At 58.6% G+C, this 19,905-nt stretch overlaps 1 protein-coding gene and 1 non-coding gene across 2 annotated transcripts; both read right to left on the reverse strand.

Moving 5' to 3' along the window:
* Positions 1 to 1,562: 1,562 nt before the first annotated feature.
* Positions 1,563 to 19,267, reverse strand: WNT10A (Wnt family member 10A). The gene is made up of 4 exons (XM_071435138.1): positions 18,294 to 19,267; positions 15,314 to 15,576; positions 7,010 to 7,386; positions 1,563 to 2,353 (listed from the first exon to the last, which is right to left on the reverse strand). The coding sequence occupies exons 1-4, from the start codon at positions 18,350 to 18,352 to the stop codon at positions 1,886 to 1,888; spliced, it is 1,167 nt and encodes a 388-aa protein (XP_071291239.1). The 5' UTR covers positions 18,353 to 19,267; the 3' UTR covers positions 1,563 to 1,885.
* Positions 4,705 to 4,777, reverse strand: TRNAV-GAC (transfer RNA valine (anticodon GAC)). The gene has a single exon. It is a non-coding gene; the product is annotated as a tRNA-Val (tRNA).
* Positions 19,268 to 19,905: the final 638 nt, after the last annotated feature.

Raw genomic sequence — 19,905 nt, forward strand, 5'->3', positions numbered from 1 at the left:
GCTAATGGCCAAAAGGCAAAAGTCTTGGGGATTTGGAAAAAGGGCCTTGATACTGGAGATGGATATTGGAAAAGTAGGATCTCAGGAGAGAAAATGAACTGCTGGAGCATGCCCTGTCAGAGTAAACTTGCCCCACGGGAACAACATTGCTTTCATGCCTCACAGGGCAAGCCTGGGTGCCCCAAAGCCCAAGCTGAGATCCTGTTTCCTGCAAGAACACCAGCCCAATGTCTCTGCTGCTGGGAGCCACCATGGAGACCTCGTGTCTCGCTGTCCCTTCTGTGCTGGCAGACAGAACCACGCAGGTGCCACAAGGTCACTGAAGCTCCTGTGCTTCCTTCCAGCACCTACAGCATTCTTCTCTCCTCACCTGGTTCCAGAAGCAAGGACCCCATCCACAGGGTCCCTGCTGGAGGGGAAAAGCCAGTCCTCCCCTGCAGGGGTGTTGAAAGGCAGAGCACCCGTCTGGGCCGGGGCAGCTCCAGCTGCGTGCGCGAGCGTTATGAAACGAGGACATGGGCCACTCCCTGCTGGACCCGGCCTGCTCGCTTCCTTCCAGCCTGGTATTTTCCTCCTTGATTTAGTTTGTTTTTTAGCTTTTTTGGTTTGTTTTTTTTTTAATTCACTTCCATTTTTTTTTGTGTAGCCCCAAGGGGTGCACAGCTGTGGGAGGAGCAGGGAAGTTATCAGCCAGGAGACAGCAGCAGCATGATTCACTGCCCGGCCCCTGCAGGCTGCTGCAGCCAGATGGGTGCCCTCCCCACCACCACAGCAAGCTGCCATTTGTGGACCCCCACTGCCTGGCCCACCCATGCTGCCTTCCCCTCTCCCTGCTCTCCAGCCCCACCATCTCTCCCCAGGAGTGTGGGACACAGTGGGGCAGCTCCCAGCCCCGCACGGGCACGGGCATGGGGGCAACAGCCAGAATTCCCGTGGGATGGATGGGGTCTAGCATGCATCCAACTGGGCAGAAGCTTCCCTGCAGCCACCTTGCAAGTGTCTGGGATGCCTGCGATGGGTCCCCACCTCCTGCCAGTCTGCAAACAGCTGACAGGACAGTTATTTTGGGATGGCAGGAGAGAACCTGAGAGAAAGTCTCAAAACACAAGTAGGTCAGCAGCACTGAGGGTCCCCCTCCATCCTTCTGTCACCCTAGAGGAATGGAGAACCCTTGGCAGCAGGAAGAGCAGGGTGCTGCATCCTGAAATACCCTATGCTGTCTCCAATCCACTTTTATTCACAATCAGAAAATAACTTACCATATAATAACACAGACACACACAGCACAGCCCCGGGCCCCCGCCCCTCCGGCCACGAAGCCCAAGCCAGCCCAGAGGTGAGAGCTGAGCCCCAGCCCGGGGAGCCGTGCCCCTTCTCCATCCCACGGGGTGCTCCAACCCCATCCTGCTCCGAGCACAACCTCGCATGTGGTTGGAGGAACTTGTGCACAGTGCTAGTGTGTGTCCCCCCCACTTCCCTCCCACCCTGGGCTCCCCATGCCCTGCTGTCCACGACCCCATCCTGCTCCATACCGCTGGGTGCCAGCGGGCAGTCCCCCACCCCCAGGCCCACCCTCCGCCCCCCCCGAGTGGTGCTGGTGTCGGCGGTCTGTACAGCATGGCCGTGGGCTCCCCGGGGCCGGGAGCCTTGGTGCTCTCATGTGGGGTTGGGGGGCAGCGGGCAGCCCTGCCCTGCCCTTCCCAGGTGACGACAAAGTGCTGATTTTGGAGGGTGCTGAGCATGTCCTCTCCTGCTGCCTCGGAGCGGAGGGAAGCGGGTATCGCGGCTGCACCTCCCCCCCGGCGCCAATCCCCGTCTCCCTCCCCTGCCGCAGGCAGACGTGCTTGTCCCTGGCACCCTGGGGTGGGCACCCAGCCCTGCCTGGCTACTTGCAGACGCTGACCCACTCGGTGATGCGGCACTCCTCGCAGGCCACGAAGCAGCACCAGTGGAACTTGCAGTTGCAGCGCTCGCTGCGCGTCTGCCGCAGGATGTTGTGCCCGCGGCCGCAGCACAGGCTCTCGCAGTTGTCCATGCCCGGGCTGGTCTTGTTGCACAGGCGCCCTTGAGTGCCCAAGGAGTCCAGCGCCGGCTCTCGCTCGCAGAAGTCGGGTGACTTCTCAAAGTAAACCAGCTCGCTGATGCCAGCCCGGCGGCGGTGCCGAGCGTGGCCCGGCTCCAGCTGCCCGGCATTCCGGTTGTGGGGCCGGATGAGGGTGGCCCCGTAGAAGCGGTCCTTGAGCAGGGACCCCACCAGGCGAAACTCAGGCGTCACCTGCCAGCATGTCTTCAGCTGGCAGCTCCCTGAGGTACCGTGGCATTTGCACTTTCTCCTCATGTTGTCCATCACCACCTGGGTGGGGAAGGAAGGACAGAGGAGTGAGCATGAAGGAGACGCATTTTGGGGACTGGAGAAGCCACAATGGAGCTCTGTGTGGGTTGGCACCATGGGAACATCAAGGGCTGGCATGAGTAGCCATCAAAGCTCTGGAACTGCAAAGCCAGCAAGGCTGCGCCCTGTTGCTGTGCCCAGTGCAACTCATGTCCCACACCCTGTCCCTTCCCATCCTGGTAATACCAACTGGCTTTTATGTTTCATCAAGGGATTGGCACCTAAAGGAGAGGGTGAGCTCTTTGAGCACAGGGAGGAGAAGGAGCCTGGATCTCACCTCCCACTGCTGCTTGGTTCCAGCAGCATCAACCTGATCCTGGACCCCGTTAAAAGCCAGCATGGAGCATTGGCTGCATGGTGTAGCCATACTGGGACCTCTCCAGTGCAAGGGTCTCCCACTCACTTCACCAGGCAGTAGCACTGTGAGTGGGGCAGGTGGGAGTGATGATACTTCCCCTTCCTTTCCCCACCCCAAGGCCTTCATCTCATAAAGCCCCAGTTCTGGGAGTCCTAGGAGCAGCTCTGCTTTTAGCTCTTGCCTGCTCTCCTTCAGCCAACCTGGCCACAGTTCCGAATTCCAAGCAGGGATCACATCCCTGACTTACAGTTTGTAGAGGCTGCAGTGCAGCCAGTGCTACCCATTTACCCCCTTCAAGGGCCAGGGTGCATGGGCTGGGCTCTGGCTGTGGTTCGGGCCAGCCTGAAAGCACAGCTCGTGCAGAGGTCAGAGGTCAGTGTGGGGTTCCTTGGACTCCCTTGGCAAGGCTGCATGCTGGGATCCCCTACATCCCCCATCCCTGTAAGAGATACTGCTGTGGCCAAGCCGAGAGAAACAGCTCATGCCCATCAATCCTGAGGGGCACAACATGGCCACACATCCCCACACAGCCTGGAAAGAGACAGTTTATAATGTCTTCTGCTCTGTCCCAACAGGAATTCCCTGCTGGGTTGTGTGCCCCCATATCCATGTGCTCACACAGGCTTCACCGAGTTCCCTTCCCATGCGGACACCCAAACCTCACCAGGAGTTCAGATGGGGCTTGCAGGCTATCACAGGCTGATCCCCATACCCAGGGCCCTGCTCCAGGGCTTGTGGGGGATTCCAGAAGACACCTGTCACTGTGAAAGGTGCTGTCCTACAATGCCAGTCCTGCCCATCTACCTGGCTTCATGCCTGCCACATGTTGTCTATTCCTGCCCCCTGCCTGGGAGGGACACATGTGACAGGAGAGCCTTGTTTAGGTAGGGGTGGGTAGTTTTTATTTCTTGTTTTCTTGTTTTTGAGTAAATCTCCAAGTTGCTAAGCAGTTATGGTAATGAAACACGCCTGGAGCTTGGGGCACATGGCGGAGAGGTCTGGGCTGGGCTGCAGTTTGGCTTTCATCCTGCTGAGAGTCCTGCTCCTGCTGGGAAGAGCCTCCACCTCACAGGTAATGAGCTACCTGGCCTCTCCACCATGTCCTGGGTGTGACGCCAGCTGCTTGCCACTGTTCTTGTCACTATCCCTGGGAACAGTCTAGCACTGTCACCCTTTCCCACATTCCCACCCTGCTGGCTTGGCTGGACCAGGAAAAATCTGCATTCAGGGCTGTGGCTGGCAGGCTCACCATGAGGATGGAGGGGACAGTGGTGTGACAGCTGGACAGGAGTTCATTTGGGCCTACAGCTGGTCACAGCAGGGGCTGAAGAAGGTGTCAAGTGTGGCCATCTCCATCACCCAAGCCATCACTGCTGAACATCCTGAGTCTCAGCACCACAACACTCGTCCACCCCTGACCAGGCAGCACAGAGGGGACAGGACCCTGGCAGAGCTGGGAGATGCAAGAAGGGCCCATCTGAGTCCTGGCCCCATGCTTTTGTCATTGAATTTTCTCCATGCACCCTTACCCGTCCTCTCCCTGTCTCATAGACACCCAAGTTCGACACATGCCCAGACTCGCTGGTGCTTTCTTTCACACATTCCCAGCTCCTCCCAGGCACGCTCATAAGAACTTTATCGTAGGTCTTTGTTGTGAGGGTAATGGGTAGTTCCTGGCTTCCTTTCATCCTCTCTTGCTCTCTGATCTGGTGAGTTAGGAGGACCTGCAAAGCCTCTCTCACACTCCTGCTGCTCCTTGCTGGGGAGCTTGCTGCCTGCCAGGGATGCAGAACACCCATCTCAGTCTTGAGTTGGACCAAGCAATGATTATCCCAGGGCTTCCTATTCCTCAGGAGCAAGGTCACCACTGCCACTATCAGAGGATGCTGTACATCCCTTGAGCTGCAATCCCCTGCCCAGCCTCATAGCTGGGTGTAAAAAGGAAAAATCAGTGTGTTTCTGCCTGGTTTCGAACCAGGGACCTTCCGCGTGTCAGGCGAACGTGATAACCACTACACTACAGAAACCACCTCTGATACCACCTGGGTGCCACCATCCATGGAATTGTCACCTCCCTCCAGCATTGTGGGGTCTGAGCCAGGAGACAGGCTCACCCACAGGCACAGCACCCTCAGAATACACAGGAACCACAGAGAGGATGCTCAGAATCAGTGAGATGCTGGAGAGCTCTGGGTGCTGCAGCTGCTTGGTGCATGGAGAGGGATGGTGCATGGCAGAGCATGGCACAAGGCATGCACATCCACGTCACTGCTCTGCTAAAGAGGTTCAGCCTCAGGACTTGGAGGGGAAGACCACAGAGCTGCTGCAACCAGCACAGCCATTCCTTTCCTGGGAAATCCCAGGAGATTGTTCCTTATAACAGCAGAAAAATTGCTCCTAGTAGTAACTGGGGCTTGGATGGGTGTGGGACCCACAGCATTGACATAAGAGCAAGTGGGGAGTTGGAGAACCCATTCCGAGTGGGAACCCATCCCCAGGACCAGCCCTGGCAATAAGCACAGCACCAACAGGCACAGACCAGGCACAGCATCATCTTCTTGTTCCAATGCCCGTCACCCACAGCACCACACATGGGCTCACACCCTCATCTCAACAAGGTCCCTGAGCTGCCTGTCCAGGCATTGCTTCCCCATCCGCACAGGTACCATTCCCCTTTATTCCTTTAGTCTTCTTCTGCCTCTTCTTCTAGCTCCCAGGCTTCTTTCATCAGTCCACATCTTGTCTCTGAAGCCACCAAGAGCTGACATTGCCAGTCTCGTGTCTGTCTGTCCTCAGGGACAAGCAGACCCCAGGCATTCTCACTGTTACTGGATCCCACGGGAAATGTTTCGTGACATCCTGCCAGAGAAAATATTCCTCTCTCACCTTCCCTTCCTTCTGCAGGCTGTGAGGTTTCCCTTGGGAAATAGGGAACACAGACCACAGGTTTCTGAGCACTGCCAAGAGCCCCAGAGATCCAGGGCATGGAGAGATGTAGGGGAATCAGGATGAGCCCTGCAGTGAGAACTGGAATGGGGGTCTTGCCCAGATTGGGCCAGAGCAGTCTGCAGAGGATTCAGCTGCCTAACACTGAGTGAGCTTTCACCACACACGAGCAAACAAAGCCAAACAAATCAAAAGTTTTGGTATTCCCCAGGCATTTACACCTTGGCCAAACTGGGGTGGCTTCTCCAGGGTGGTAAAGCTCAGCTCCCGCATCAGGGTAAGCCACATATTAAGGCCCTGCTCTGCAGCATCCTCACCTCACAGCCAACTTGAAACATGCTCAAAGCAAGAGGCACATCCAAATGTCTGAGCCATCCCAAGGAAACATTCCCTGTGGAATTCTGACTTTAATTATTTATTCCTGCAGCCTCTACACATCCCTTGGCACTGCCCTGGCAGCATGTGGCTGGGGTCTGGGGGACATGTGTCCTGTTGGATTCAAAGGATGTGATCTCTCAGGCACCTGCTGCGAGCAAAAGCAGGCAGGGAAATTCAGCCATCCTCCCAGTCCCTCCTGCCTTCATGCTTCTTGTCTCCAGTGTCAGGCTGCTTTTAAACCTCAGCTTCCAGACAGAGTGAGCTACTAATTAGTACCTTTAACGAGACCTGACATCATAAGAATGGAGGGGAGGCTGTCCTGCTTGCCTGAGCAGGCTCCAGCACACTGCTCAAGATGGGGGACAAGGCTGTGGGCTGTCACCTCTGCTCCCAAGCTAACTCTCTGAGTTAGCCCACTGCCTAACTCAATCTCATTCACATCTGCCTCCTCGGGGCACTGGCTCCCTTTCTGTAGGCAAAGACACATCTAGGTGCTGCAGAATCTGTGCTGTGTCCCCATGATGCCAGTGACTTCCTCCTCCCTGTCTTTGGCTTACCCCCACTGCAGCTGCCCAACACCAGTTCACTCTGTCCCTGAGAGGCAGTAGCCAGAATCATTGCTGTGCCACTCCAGTAGCATCGCTGCAGCACAGACAGGTGACAGTGGCCTGGGACAGCATTCCTTGAGCAGCAATGCTCAGAGGTATTGCTCCCGGCAGGTGTTTGGCCAGCATATCCTTGCAGCCCTGTCCTGTAAGGGCATCACTGCCTTTGTTCTGGGCAAGACTGGGGAGAGAGGGTGCCTTGGGGACAATCCCAGACCCACAAATGGTTCCACAGCAGCCAGCATGAGTCCCTCAGGGCCTTCCCACACATGTCCTGGTGACCCTGTTCCCCCATCACCTCCCCACAGCCGTGACCAGCGCCCCACTCACCTGCCGGCCCACGCGGTTGTTGTGCAGCCGCATCCGGGAGTGGATATCCCTGTAGGTTTCCCGGGAATCGAGGAAATCCTTGGAGAACTTCTCTCCATAGTCCACATCAGGGCTGCAGCCTCCCCATTCCCAGGAGTCCTGGAGGCCAGGGGTCTCAGCGGGCATGTGCTCCATGTGCACGCCGTGCACCATGCCCTTGCCGCGGTTCATGGCTTCCAGCTGCAGGCGGTGCAGCTTGCGCCGGAAAGCCTCCTCATCGCCCCGGCGCTTCTGGTCACAGCCACAGGCCTGCAGCTTCCCCAGGGCACAGGCGTTGGACACGGCATGCACCACACCAGCAGCTGCTATGGCGTAGGCAAAGGCGCTCTCCCGAAAGCCTGCAAGGAAGGACACACTGGGGTCAGGCTGGGCGCTGTGACCCCCAAGCGGGGCTGGGTGAGTTCATTGTCACACTGGAGTATAAGGATTGGGAGGTTCAGCTTGTGTCTTGCTTTTTCCTGATGCACCAGCTCCCATACAGGCCAGGAGTGAATGGCCACTCTCTGCTCTCCAGCCCCATCCCCATAAGGACACACTGCTGCCCTGAGGGCCAGCCCTGCCCTAGCTGGGACCCCAGCTTCCACCACCACCCTGCTCTCACATCACTCCAGGAGATGCCACCACAGCACTGCTCAGGCATCAGCATCATGGCTCTAATGGGAAAGGCAATCCCTCCTCCCCTCTCCACTCAGAGTTTCCTACTATACTAAATATAACACTGGCCAAGAGATATTTCTGCTGAAGCATGGACCACTTCTGCTTACTCACAGGGTGCAGATTAGGCAGTAAAAAGAGCAGGCTGCACTGCCTTGTCCAGCCTCATTCATCTGCCCATATCCCTTCCCACCCTGAACCCTGCCAGGTCCCACAAGAAGCTCTAAATGTGATACCAGGCAGGAAAAAAATTAGCATCCCTCGTCAGTTAGAGCATGCCGTGACCACACCATGCACTGCCAGAGCCAGCAGCTGGTTGTCGTTAAACCCTAGGGAGTGAGGACATCCACAAGTGTCATTAGCTGGGGACAGGGCAGATGGGGACAGGGACAGGTCTCACAGAAGGGGCTTCATCAGGCTCCATGTGGCTGTGAGCAGGGGATACCTGAGAATCTCTTGGCTTCACTGAAGCCAGGTGAGGACCCTCTCCTCCCTGGGAGTTTCTATTCTATTTGAAATGCAAAGTAATATTTTTGTTTGTGGTTCCCAGGTCAGGCGGGGAGCCTGCAGTGCCCTTTGCTTTGGTGCACAGTGACTGGCCCCAGCATGAGGCAAGGATGCAGGGAGTGCCAGATTTTGTGCCGTGGCGTCACATGTGAATAAATAAATAGCTGGAGTTCCCAGCCTCTCTCCCTCTGTTGGACATGAGCAGTTTGGCTTTGACACAGCGGAACAGACGACAGATTTTGGGGTGTTTTCTTCACCAAATCCACGCCATCAAACAGGGGTCTGGGGTGAGCACCCCAAAGCCCTGCCTGTGCCCCAGAGCCATGATCAGGGAGAGTGCAAGCGCTGCTGCTGGCCGTGCTGGGCAGTGCTCCCCATCACGCATGTCTCCTCCGCGGTTACTGCCGCCCGCTGAGCAAACGCTATGATCTTATTAAAGGAAAATGAAATGCAGCCCGGAAACCTGCATTTAAAGTCGTGCTGCTCTTTTGTGTGTTAATTTGACACTGGTGTGTTTAAAAAATTAACGAGGCACTGCTTAAAAGCCAGCAGGAGCCTCTCCCAGCTTCCCCTCGGTGTGGGACAAGCTTGCTCTCAGCCTGCCTCTTTCCATGCACAAGTTGAACAACATTTTTCAGCGGGCAGGTAATGGGGCCGCTGGTGCGTACACTGTGCCGTGCAGCCTCCCCAGGGAGAGTGCTGGCAGGCAGTGCCTGCAACACACCCACAGCGCTGCTGGAGCATGAAGGCCCACATCTGGGCAACTTCAGTCCCCAGGTGAGCAAGGGAGGATAGAGAACCAGCACAGAAAGGTCCCCTAGATTCCCAAATCTTCCCTATGTCAGTTCTCTGATCCTGCCATCTGGGCCAACTTCAGCCCTTCATATGTCAAACCTGGGCACAGCCCAATTTGTCACTGCCACCCTGCTGGGCATCCCCAGCTCCTCGCACAGCCAGCGCCTGGGGACAGGGGCAGCAAACCCTTCACCCAGGACAACACCCTCCTCTCAGCCCTGCCTCTTTCTCACACATTTCTCCAGTCTAAAAAATAATTTCTGGTGTGGCATCTCCTTAAAATCTCATCTGAGCCCAGACACAAGCTCTACCCCACCCAGTCCGTCTAGCAAGCCCGTGTCCTTACAGGTAAAGAGGTCAGGTTGATTGGGCGCCCTCCATGGTTGGGAAACCCGTGGGTTAAAGCCCCAGTCCTCCTTCTTCCTCTAGTGCTCTCCCAGTACATGTGAGCTGATGGATGATGTATGGGTCCATGTCTCTGGAGCTGCCATTCCCCAGGCTGTGGGCAGGGGACAGATTGGTTCCCAAGACATGGCATCACAGCATTCAGGAAGTCTTGTTCCCATCCCATCATGGTCCTTTCCCTGCTCAGTATCACTCTGGCTGGCCCCACCATTCTTCCCTGCCATCTCCCCTTCTTCCCTCACCTGCTCTCATGGGGAGCTGTGAGCAAAGGGGAGGAGGGGTCAGGGCAGCACTGGGATCACAGCAGCCATGCCAGTACAGTTTTGCTAGGAGGTTCAGTTTACATTCCTTGCTCTACCCCAGCCACACCAGAGACAGAGGATTGAAGCAAAGCAACGAGCAACACGGCTGTAACAGCCACCTGCCTCTTGGGCTCAGCAAGGCTGGAAGCTTCCAGGAACCACAGCCGAGAGTGGCGTGTGGTGGCCAGCCCTGAGCCCTTTGGAGGGAGGCTCTCCAGCTACCCCAGCCACTTAAGACCTCAGCAGTGATTTTTGAGTCACCATGTCCCTCCAGAGACCACAGAAGAGGTGTAGCTGTGGGAGGTACAAGAAGTACTGCATCCTGCAGGGAAGAGGGAAAGGAGGGCGCAATCCTGACACCACCACCGGCATCCAGCCTGCTGTGTACTTAAAGACCATGCTGGGCGAGGAGGACAGGTCTGAAATCTTTTCCCCAGGTCAAATCCCAAAGCAGCTTTCTTAGGGGGGAAAGTTTCCCCTGTCAAGCAGTGCCTAAGAGATGGAGGGTCATTTAGCAAGACCCCAAGTCCCAGCAGCACTGGCTCTGCCATGGACACTGCAGTTCCTCCATTTTCAGGCAGATGTGCGATGAAGGCTACAGGGCTGGCTCAGGCACAGCTCTGGCCCCTACAGTCTGTAGACCAGGGACAGCTGGAGGCATGGCCTTCCTCCCACAGCTCACCATCACATCCAGGCAGCAGCTCTCTCCCAGCACTCATCACTGCAATGCCTGGCTGGCCCTGAGGGAGCAGCAGGACAGCCTCACACAGGCCCACCCTAGGGTACCCCAGCATGCTCAGCTGCCCCCTTCATGGCAGTACCCCTCAGGAGTGGGGTGTAGCTGCCAGGAGCTGTGGGCACATTGCCCCAGCCCTGATATAAGGCAGAGGAGAACTTCTCCCGCCACCTCCTGCGAGGCCTGCTGAGACGGCCAGTCCCGACATGCTGCCTCTCCCCCAGCCCCGCTCCCTCCCCTCCCCTCTCCCTAATTAAACTGCAGGTGAACCTGCCAGGGTCTGGCCCAGCACTAGGCACTAAATGCCTCCCTGCAGATCCCAACTTGCCTCCCTGCACCTCCTTGAGCGTGCCAGGGACAGCCCGCAGCCCTCGCTGCTGTCCGCCCACGGCAGCGTGAGGGAGCAGCCCTTGCTGCTGTGCAGGCTGCAGGGAGCCCAGCTCGGCCCCACATCGCCAGCAATCCTGCCTGGCCCCAGGGTCTCCCTTCCACCACCAGTGGGGAGAAGGTCCAGGGAATGGGGGAACCCACAGGGATGAAGCCAAGCCTCCACAGTACCCGCATGTGCTGCAGGGCCAGGTGGGCAAAGCCCTTGGTTTGCCTGGGGGTGCACAAAACCCTGCCAGCAGCCCAGCTGCAGGTGCGCCAGGCCAGGCGCTGCGGTCTGCGGGCTCCGCAGCTTGGCTGGGGCTCTGCAGAGCTGGGTGCCGGGGTCCTGAGCTTGGCAGCAACTCCCTGGATAGCTGAAACAGCACCTGCCTCCCTCAGCACGCAGCAAAGCTTCCCCAAGCTCCGTTTCACAGCTGGCTGGGCCCCAGCACCTGGTGTTTCCAGCCTTGCAGGGAGTTCCCCACTCCCTGCTGGAAGAAATCAAGATCTGGCCATGGCCACGCAGAACCTTTGTCACCAGTGAGCCCTTCTCAGGTGGGCACAGGGCCTTGGAAGCATCACCCATCTCTCCAAAGGCTGCAGGAACCAAGAAATACTGCACTCCAGGGTCATGTCCCCTCCAACCATGAGCCTTTGAAGGCCTTCAAAGACATCCAGCCCCTCCATGGGAGGAGGGGCTAAAAAAATTAGCCCCTCTAATTTTTTTCAGAGCTCCATGTAGACGGGGTTGGGGTTGGGATGAGCAAAGGGGGATAGTCAGTCCCATAGCACACCTCAGACAGCCCCTGCCCAGCAGCCAGACAGTTCCAGCCCTGATGGCATTGTACCCACCCATGGGTGCACACATACTGGACAAGGACCAAGACTCAGTGACCCACCACCATCTGCAGCTTGGTTTTTGTCAGGCACCAGGCACGGGTCAGCCCAGCCAAGCCACACAGTGCCTGGCAGCCCACAGATGCTGTGGTGGGACAATATACCAGGACAACAGGCCTGCTGTTGTCCTGGTATATGTCCCACCACAGTGGGAGGCACAGTCATGCTGCTCACCCTTGGAGCAGGAACATGGGATCTATTTCCACTGCTGGTGTAGATGAAGCCGCCTGCCTCGACCTCACTGCTCCTTCCCCCTACCTCTTCTGAGGCCAGAAGAGAATGTCTCTGTCAGCCAGGTGAGCACATGGAGGGAGAGGGAGGTACAGCAGAGAATGATGGGACCAGGGACAGCACTGGAGAGTCCTGGCAGAAGTGACAGTGCCAGAGAATGGGCAGGAAGGTGGTGAGCACAGGCAGCCGGCTGGGGAGCCAGGGAAGACTGACAGAGGATTTGCAATGGCACTGTTGAGCCTGGCTTAACAAGGAGGGGACATGGGCCAAGGAGGATGGGGGGTGCAGATGGCACTAGAAACTTTATTGGGATCATATTCCCATAAAACTCAACAAAGGTTACAAAGGACATCTCATACCCCAAGGATGCAGCATCAAAAGACAGACCTGAAAAACCCATAGACCATGGTGGTGTCTCAAAAGACCCCAGTGGCTCTGAAAGAGCAGGGATGGTAAACTCCTGGGCACCCTCCTTGCCCTCCACTAACGTGCTGTTGTGTCTCACAGCCACTGTTTCCCATGCCCCAGGGATGGCAGCATCTCCCAGGTCTGTGCTCTGCCCAGGATGCTGGCAGCATCCCTCTCTCCTGCTGTGCTGCTCTGAAGCCACCCCAGACTCCCAGCCCTGTCCGATTTGAAGCCTCTCCTTCCTGTCTCCCCAGAGCTTGCACTCAAACTTCTGGGCTCAGCTCAGCAGGATGAGGAGATGGGCACTCATCTGCCACTGTCCTCTGTCCCCAGGGGATGAGGTCCCTGGCAGCACTGAGTGCCTGGACACTGGGCACTGAGGAATGGGCACCATGGGACAGCTGGAGCAGTGTAGCATCCTGTCTGGCTCATGCCCACACTGGAGAAGACGTGAGAGATGCAGGAGGACAGGACAGAGTTGGGGAGCGAAGCCACGCGGGGAGAGCGGGAGGGAGAAGCCAGCTACAAATAATTTAAAGTGAGATTCACGCACGGCTGAGCTGATGGCAGAAGAAGTGGGAAAAGGAATGAAAGATTAAAGGGGTCTGTCACTTCGGGTTACAAACAATGATCCTACAAGCACGTTGTGTTCCAGGCACGGCAAGGATGGGGCAGGGCGCAGAGCAGAGCCCTGCTCCCTGGAGGTCAGGTGCATTAAAGTCTGCACCAAGGAGCCTGCACCCCTCACTTCTACCACTCGCCTCTCCTCCAGCACTGGGCTCCTGAGATGCATCCCCTCTCTGATGGCTGTGCCTGTAACAGATGGAAGGCAAGGCTCAAAGCTCCAGCACTGCTACTGAGGGACATGAGTGGGTTCAAACTGGGCCAGGGCTCCGGTATCAAGGCTTGCTCCATGCCAGAATGGCTCCAAGCAACTACATGAGATAGCTTGGGTGCTTGGGGCTCATCCTGCAACCTCTGCTGCCAAAACAGGAGCGCCATGAGATGCCTGCCTGCTCTGATGCTCCAGCCCTACCTCCATCCTGCCCTGCTGCTGGATGTTGTGCCTCCATTCCAGAGAATGGGATCCCACCAATGCTGAGAGCCTGGGCTGAGCCATATCCAACAGATCAAGACAGGGGCAGGACTCCAGGGTCTGTGGGAGCCCCCACATCCATCGGTCACAGCCCTGACAGCAGGAAGGGCTGCAGGAGCATCTGAGACACAAGTGAGGTGCAAGGCACTGGGGCCAGCAGCAGACAAGGTGAGCTGAGGGAGGGATGCAGGTCACTGCTCTCTGCTGCTGGTGCTTCTCTCCCAGCCTGGTGGTACCCGGAGCAAGGCAGCTTGTCTGGGTGTGTGAGCAACTCGAGCCAGCAAGCCAGTGTCTCCTGCCGCCCGAGGAGACTAGAAGTGAACCACATTCCTTGGAGGACCTGGAAATACCTCGATGCTTATCAGGGCTGACAGTCCCCACCCTTCCTGCCAGGCCCTAACCTGGGCACTGCTCACAGAGGGAAGAGATGCTGCCCTTCTCCAGGCACTGAGGTCCTGAGAGGTACCAGAGCTGCTCCATGGCAGGACCACAGCCCTGATGCCCACATGCTCCAAGGTAGCATCCAGTGAAGCTGTGCAGGCTGCCCTGGACATCTTTGGATACCAAAACACTTCTGTGATCCCCTCTCCAGCTTTCTCCCCACTTGCTACAGCTGCCTGTGGGCTCCTGCCACCACATCCCCTCAATGCCATGGAGGCCTCAAGCTGCCAACCTCTCCTCATTGAGACTCTCCTCATAGTCCCAGGGAAAGAAGATGAAGGATGTGGAAGAATGTTTGAAGAGTGGATGGTTGCAACTCTCTGCTGGGCATCAGGCTGAGACGCTCACAAAGCAGGCATGTGAGCAGTTTCTTGGGTAGTTTTCACCTTTCTTGGGAGCTGGAGGAGTGGTCTGTGTGCTGGGCACCTGGCCTGCCCTCAGCACCCTGACTGCTGGCCACTGGCACCACATTGTCCTTCCTGACCATGGCCTTCCTGTGGCAATGGGCACTTAATGTGCTGAGGCACAGGTTTCAAGAAAGGGTACTCAGGTGAAAAGATACATTCAAGTCCTCTAGAAGATCCCCATCAGGTCACAACTCTAATCTGCACCATGCAGGCCAGCCCCTCTGCACCCCAGAGTCTGCTCCTGAGGGGGAGAGTATCAGCCAGGGAGGCTCTGATACAGACAGAGCCAGACACGACTGCGAGGGAGATGAGATCCTGGCACCAGGATCCTTGGCAGAACATGGAGAGCTAGGAGAGCTCTCTCAGCCACACAGCTCGGGGCTCTGTGGGCAGCTGAGCTGCCAGGACAGCCTGTATCCCTGTCCCCTCTGCCATCATGCTTTAGGGTCCCACAGAACAGTGACCCCTTAGCCCTCTGCACTGGGCAGAACACCAGGGTGACAGGTTCACAGAGCTACGTTCCACTAGCTAGGGGCATTTCAGCTCATCACAACACACTAAAACACCATCCCCAGAGCAGGACTGAGCCAAGATGTTCAACTGTAACCACCAAACCAAATCCCAGAGCGTGGCATCCACCTTCAGACCAATCAGCTATGCTGCACACCCATGGCACTGCTCCAAACACCAGCCTACACCACACTAGGAGAAGATGCCAGAAAGCAGGAGGGCCTGGAAAGAGCCTTAGGAGCAGCTGGAGTTGGTCAGGGAGGAGCAGCTCAGGACAAGGGCCAGTGCAGGTACAAAGGTGCATGGAGCAGCTTTGCCATAGTGCAGTGCTCCTTTGCCTGGCAGACCATAACATCTGTCTGCCTTCATCCATGGGGATGCTGAAGAGCTCAGCTCATCATCCCCTGGGCCAGGGAAGAGCTGTGCAGGGGCCCAGGGGGAGCCCATGAGGGCTCCAGAGAGCAGGTGCTGGATAGTGGGACAGGAAGGGAACCATCCAACCCTTACCTCTGCTGAAGATGATGCTCTCATATGGAATCTTGTTCTTGGTCTCAAGGCTGGAGCAATTCCAGCGCTGGTCCCGGAACTGGTGCTGGCACTCATGGATGGCAATCTGGATGCCCTGGATGGCGGAGGCGGTGACGTCGGGGTGGCGCACACACACCTCCAGCTGCCGCCGTGTCAGCCCCGGCAGGGTCAGGCACACCGTGTTGGCATTCAGCACTGGCTCTGAGGGCAGCTTCAGGCCCAGGATCTCATTGGAGCACGAGCTGGGAGGGAAAGGGCACTCTTGAGCTCAGAGCAAGCAATGTGTCAATCACTTGGTTTTCCATTTGGGGAAGGGGAAAAGTCTGTGGGGAACACATACAGGGAAGGGAGAGGCTCCTCAATCCACATGGTGCCCTTTACCTATAGGGAAGGCTGGAAAAACTCAGCTCAGCTTATCCAGGCAGAGAAAACCAGCAGCACTGGGGCTGCAATTGTCTCCAACAACATAAGTACAGTACAGGCACCCTGGCAGCCTTTGCCAGCAGCAGTTAAATCTGGCCATCCTGCCCCTGGAGCCCAGCATCTCCCAGGCTTGCTCTCTCTGCATGCTCCACCAGGGATCTCCCACACTGGCCATGCACTGCAGACTCTCAGCACACAGCGCCCCAGCTCACCTTCCACAGAAAGCGTGGACTTCCCCCCGGGAGAATTGACAGACCCTGGAGCAGGAGGACCATTCCAGCCAGTGTTGCTGGCTGATCCCCTCCCTGCATCTCCTGTATCCTCCCAGCACTGCTTACAAGGGTCCTTACAACGGAGGTAAAGGGAATGATCAGCGTTTTCTTTTCAGCTCAGCTGTGAAATATGGAGCCAAGCACTGTGCCAACTATCCTCAAGCTCCCATCAGCAATCCCAAGTCCACTGTCACATCCTAGCCCCACTGAACCAGATACCTGTGGCCATGGAAGCAGAGAGAGCAGCACATGGATGGTGCAAGGAGAGGCACATGGTCCATGGCAGGGGTACAGGTACTTACACAAATAGAGATGTGACCTGGAGAAATGGAGAAGTGTGGAGTGTGTGGGGATGGGATGTGGGATGTGGGATGTGGGGAGACAAAGCATGTCCAGAAAGAGATGCCTGGAGCTAATACAGAGGTACACATGACAGACAAATCTGGAGGAGACAGTAGGAAGAGTTTGCCCAGCTCCAGGGAATGGCCTGAAGGACTCTGGGATAAACAGTGCCCAAGTGGAAGACCCACAAAACAAGCAGCAGACAGTGGGACACCCAGCAGCATCCAGCATCTTGCAGCATGGTCCACTAGGAGCTCAGCACCACCCCACTGCTTGTTCAGGAGAGCTTGGTCCCTGCTGGGAGCTCTCCCCAGGAAAGTCTCTCTCTGCTCCCTGGGACGGGCAAGAGCTGGGTCCCTGGGAGAAGCAAGGAGCTCAAAGCCCTTTGAACTTTGATTACAGAAACAAGACTTGGAGGAGGATGCTGGAGGAAGGACTGCAGCTGCCAGGTCTTGGAGAGAAGGGTTACTCCCTTCTCTGTTCCCTCAAACTCTGCAAGCCTGGTGCAGGTACATGGACAGAAGCAGCTGTCAGGGGATGAGGTGCCCAGCTCAGTGCTCACCCAGCTCTGGAGGGAGGGTTCAGCCCCAGCGTCTCTGCTGAATTACAGCTTGCTCAGGGCAGAGGGAGAGCTGTCAGGATCAGGCTCATTCTCCAGCTTCCCAAGGGTGTTTATACCCATCCCACCACTTTCATGGGTAGTATATGAATATGCCCCAGTACAAATCTACCTCGACTCCAACAGGGAGAGTCGAGGTGGAGCAGAGAAGAGAGACAAAGGGAGTGCATCCCTCCAAAACCCCTACACAGGAGGGGAAATCTTCCCAGCTTCCTGCACTCATTCCCACTGTCAAGCAAGCCCTGGCTGACAAAAGATGCAGAGCAGGACACAACCACCACCATCTCCAACCCCAGGAGCTCCTGCCCCGAACACCACAACGACTTCATTCCCTTCGTGTCCTGAGCCTGACACAGCGCCTGCCATCTTTTCCCAGGGCATCCCGGGATGGGGGCGATGCTACGGTCTTTCTCCCGATTGCACTGCAGGGAAACTGAGGCAGGGGCTCCGGAGAGCAGAGGGAAGGTCCTTCTGCCTCTCGCTCCACCCAGGGCTCAGGAGGGCCAGGGACCGGCAAGAAGCTGTCACTGTCACACTTCTTAGGAGGATACAGCGCTCTCCCCAGCTCTCTTCCCCCTTTAAATCTGGATTTAAACTTGATTTCACGGTGACAGGCCCCCAGGTCACAGGCTGCAGCGGCTGCTGCTTTAATTAATACAAGTCCCAACGTTAACAAATTATATTTAAAGGGGCTGGAGGGAGGGGGAAGGGCGGGGGACCCCCCCCCGACTCGTACCAGCACCAGGATTAACCCCCGGCTGCCTGCAGCGCACAAGTTTGGGAGCGAGCTGAGGGAAGGCGTAGACGGACAGGGACGGTGAATTTGGGGGTTCGCTTTCTGGAAAGCAGGTGGCCCCCTCTTACCCCTCTAGCATTTAGGACAGGCGGAGCCAGGGAGAGGACGCAGGGGGATCCAGCAGGCACCGACCCCCACGACAGTGACATCCCAGCCGACATTCCCCCGTCCTCCGCGGGCGAGCGGGGAAACTGAGGCAGTCGGGGCGGGCGCTGGAGCGTCTCTGGCCGGGGAGGAAGGGGGACAGCCTCCTGGAGCGGGAGAAGCTGCGCATCCCACCGGCGTTCCGTCGGGACGAGGGAAGGCGGAGGGGGGCAGCAGCCCTGACAGCCCCTTGAACGGGGGCCCGCAAGGGTGCGGGGCCGGGCTGGGGCGGCGGGACCCCCCCGGAGCCCCCTGGGCAGACCGCCCCCGGTGCGGGGCTGGGCGCGGCGGCTTCCCGGCGCCCTCCCCGTGGGGCCGGGGCTCTCAGCGGCGGGGCTGGGGTTGGAGGGGTGCAGCTCCTACCTGGGTACCCAGAGGCTGAGCAGCAGCGAGCAGAGTCCGTGGGCCAGGGCCGGGCGCATCTTCGCTGGGGCAGCGGCTGTGCGGGCTGCGGGCGGGCGGGCGCCTTTGGGGCAGGGGCGGCGGGGCTCGGCGCTGCTCTCTGCCCGCTTTGTTTGTTGTGGGTTGTTTGCTTGTTTGTGTTTTCCCCTCTCCTCCCTCTCACTGGCTCCCTGCGCGCCGGGGCTCGGCTCGCCGGGGCGGCTCTGCCATCCTCCCGGGATGCGCCCCCCGCCTCCCGCCGCCCCGGCGCCCTCCGAGCCCGGCGAGGGCTGCGCGCCCCCCGCCCTGCCCGCCGCCGCCCCGCCGCGCACAGCCCCCCGGCTCAGCCCCCCATGGCGGGACGTGCCGGGGGGCCGGGGGGGCCCTCGGCCCGCGGGGTGCGCTCCCCCGCCGCTCCCCAGGGCGCCCCGGGGCTCCGGGGCCGCGGCGGGCGTGGGCAGGGCTCGCCGGGCGAGCGGCTCCGCGGCTCCCGCGGGGCCCGCAGGCACATGGGGAGCCGCGGCCCCCCCGCCGCCCCCCGCCGCCGGTGTCGCCGGGCCTCCGGCGGAGCGAGCAGGGTCGCGGCCGGAGCGCCCCGGGAGCGCTGGGCGCGGAGCGGCGGCGGCAGCGGCTCTGCCTGGGATCGCGCTGCGCCGAGCATTACTCAGCGCCCGGAGCCCGAGTCCCGACACGTCCAGACAGGAGCCCGCGGGGGAAGGACGGGGCAGAGGGTGGCAGCGGGGCGGGGAGCCGGCGTGTCGCACGCAGCCTACCGGAGAGGGAGCGGGCCGCGGGGGGGGCGAGCGGGCACGGGCGGCGGGAGAGTGGGCGCGGGGCCGGGGGGGAAAGCGGCGTGGGGTGGGCACAGCGTGGGTGAGTGGGCACGGTGTGTGAGGTAAGCGTGCGGAGCGCGGAGAAGTGTGTGTGGTGGGAATGCTCAGCGCGGAGGAGTGTGCGGAGGGTGCGGGGTAAGTGCTCGTGGTGTGGGGTGAGCGTGTGCAGCGTGGATCGGAGCGCGGGGAGAGCTGAGTGTACCCGTCCCGTGGGCTACTGTGCACGGTGTGCGGGACTGTGCGTGGGGTGGCAGGTGAGCGTGCATGCTGTGGCACCCTACTCGTGGGGACTTGGGGGACTGAACGCTGCTGGGAGGAGTGTGCTCAGAGCATGGGGGAAAGGTGCTGTGGGCGTGGGGTTTGGTGGTGTGCACATGGAAGCAGAGTGTGCACGGAGTACGGGTGAATGTGCACGGGGTGAGCATACGCGAGGTGTGGAGTGAATGTGCTCAGCGTGAGAGTGCACCAAGTGTGGGTGAGGGCACAGGGTGTGGGGTGATCGTGCACGGCTTGGTTGAGTGTGTGTGGGGCAAGGGGGTGTGTGCACAGCATGCATGAGCAGGGGGACCCTTGTACACGGTGAGAAAGCAGTGTACAGGTGAGTGTGCATGGCAGGGGCGAGGCTGCAGGGGGTGTGATGTGTGTGCAGTGTGGGGTGAGGAGTGCATCAGGCATGGGGTGCGAGCGGGCACTGGGCATGGCATAAGAGTGCATGGCATGGGGGAGTGTGCATGGAGTACAGAGAAAGTGTGAGTGGTGAG

The sequence above is a fragment of the Agelaius tricolor genome, unplaced genomic scaffold, assembly GCF_023055355.1.
Source record: "Agelaius tricolor isolate 1412-34295 unplaced genomic scaffold, bAgeTri1.0.p SCAF_10, whole genome shotgun sequence".
Lineage (NCBI taxonomy): Eukaryota > Metazoa > Chordata > Aves > Passeriformes > Icteridae > Agelaius > Agelaius tricolor.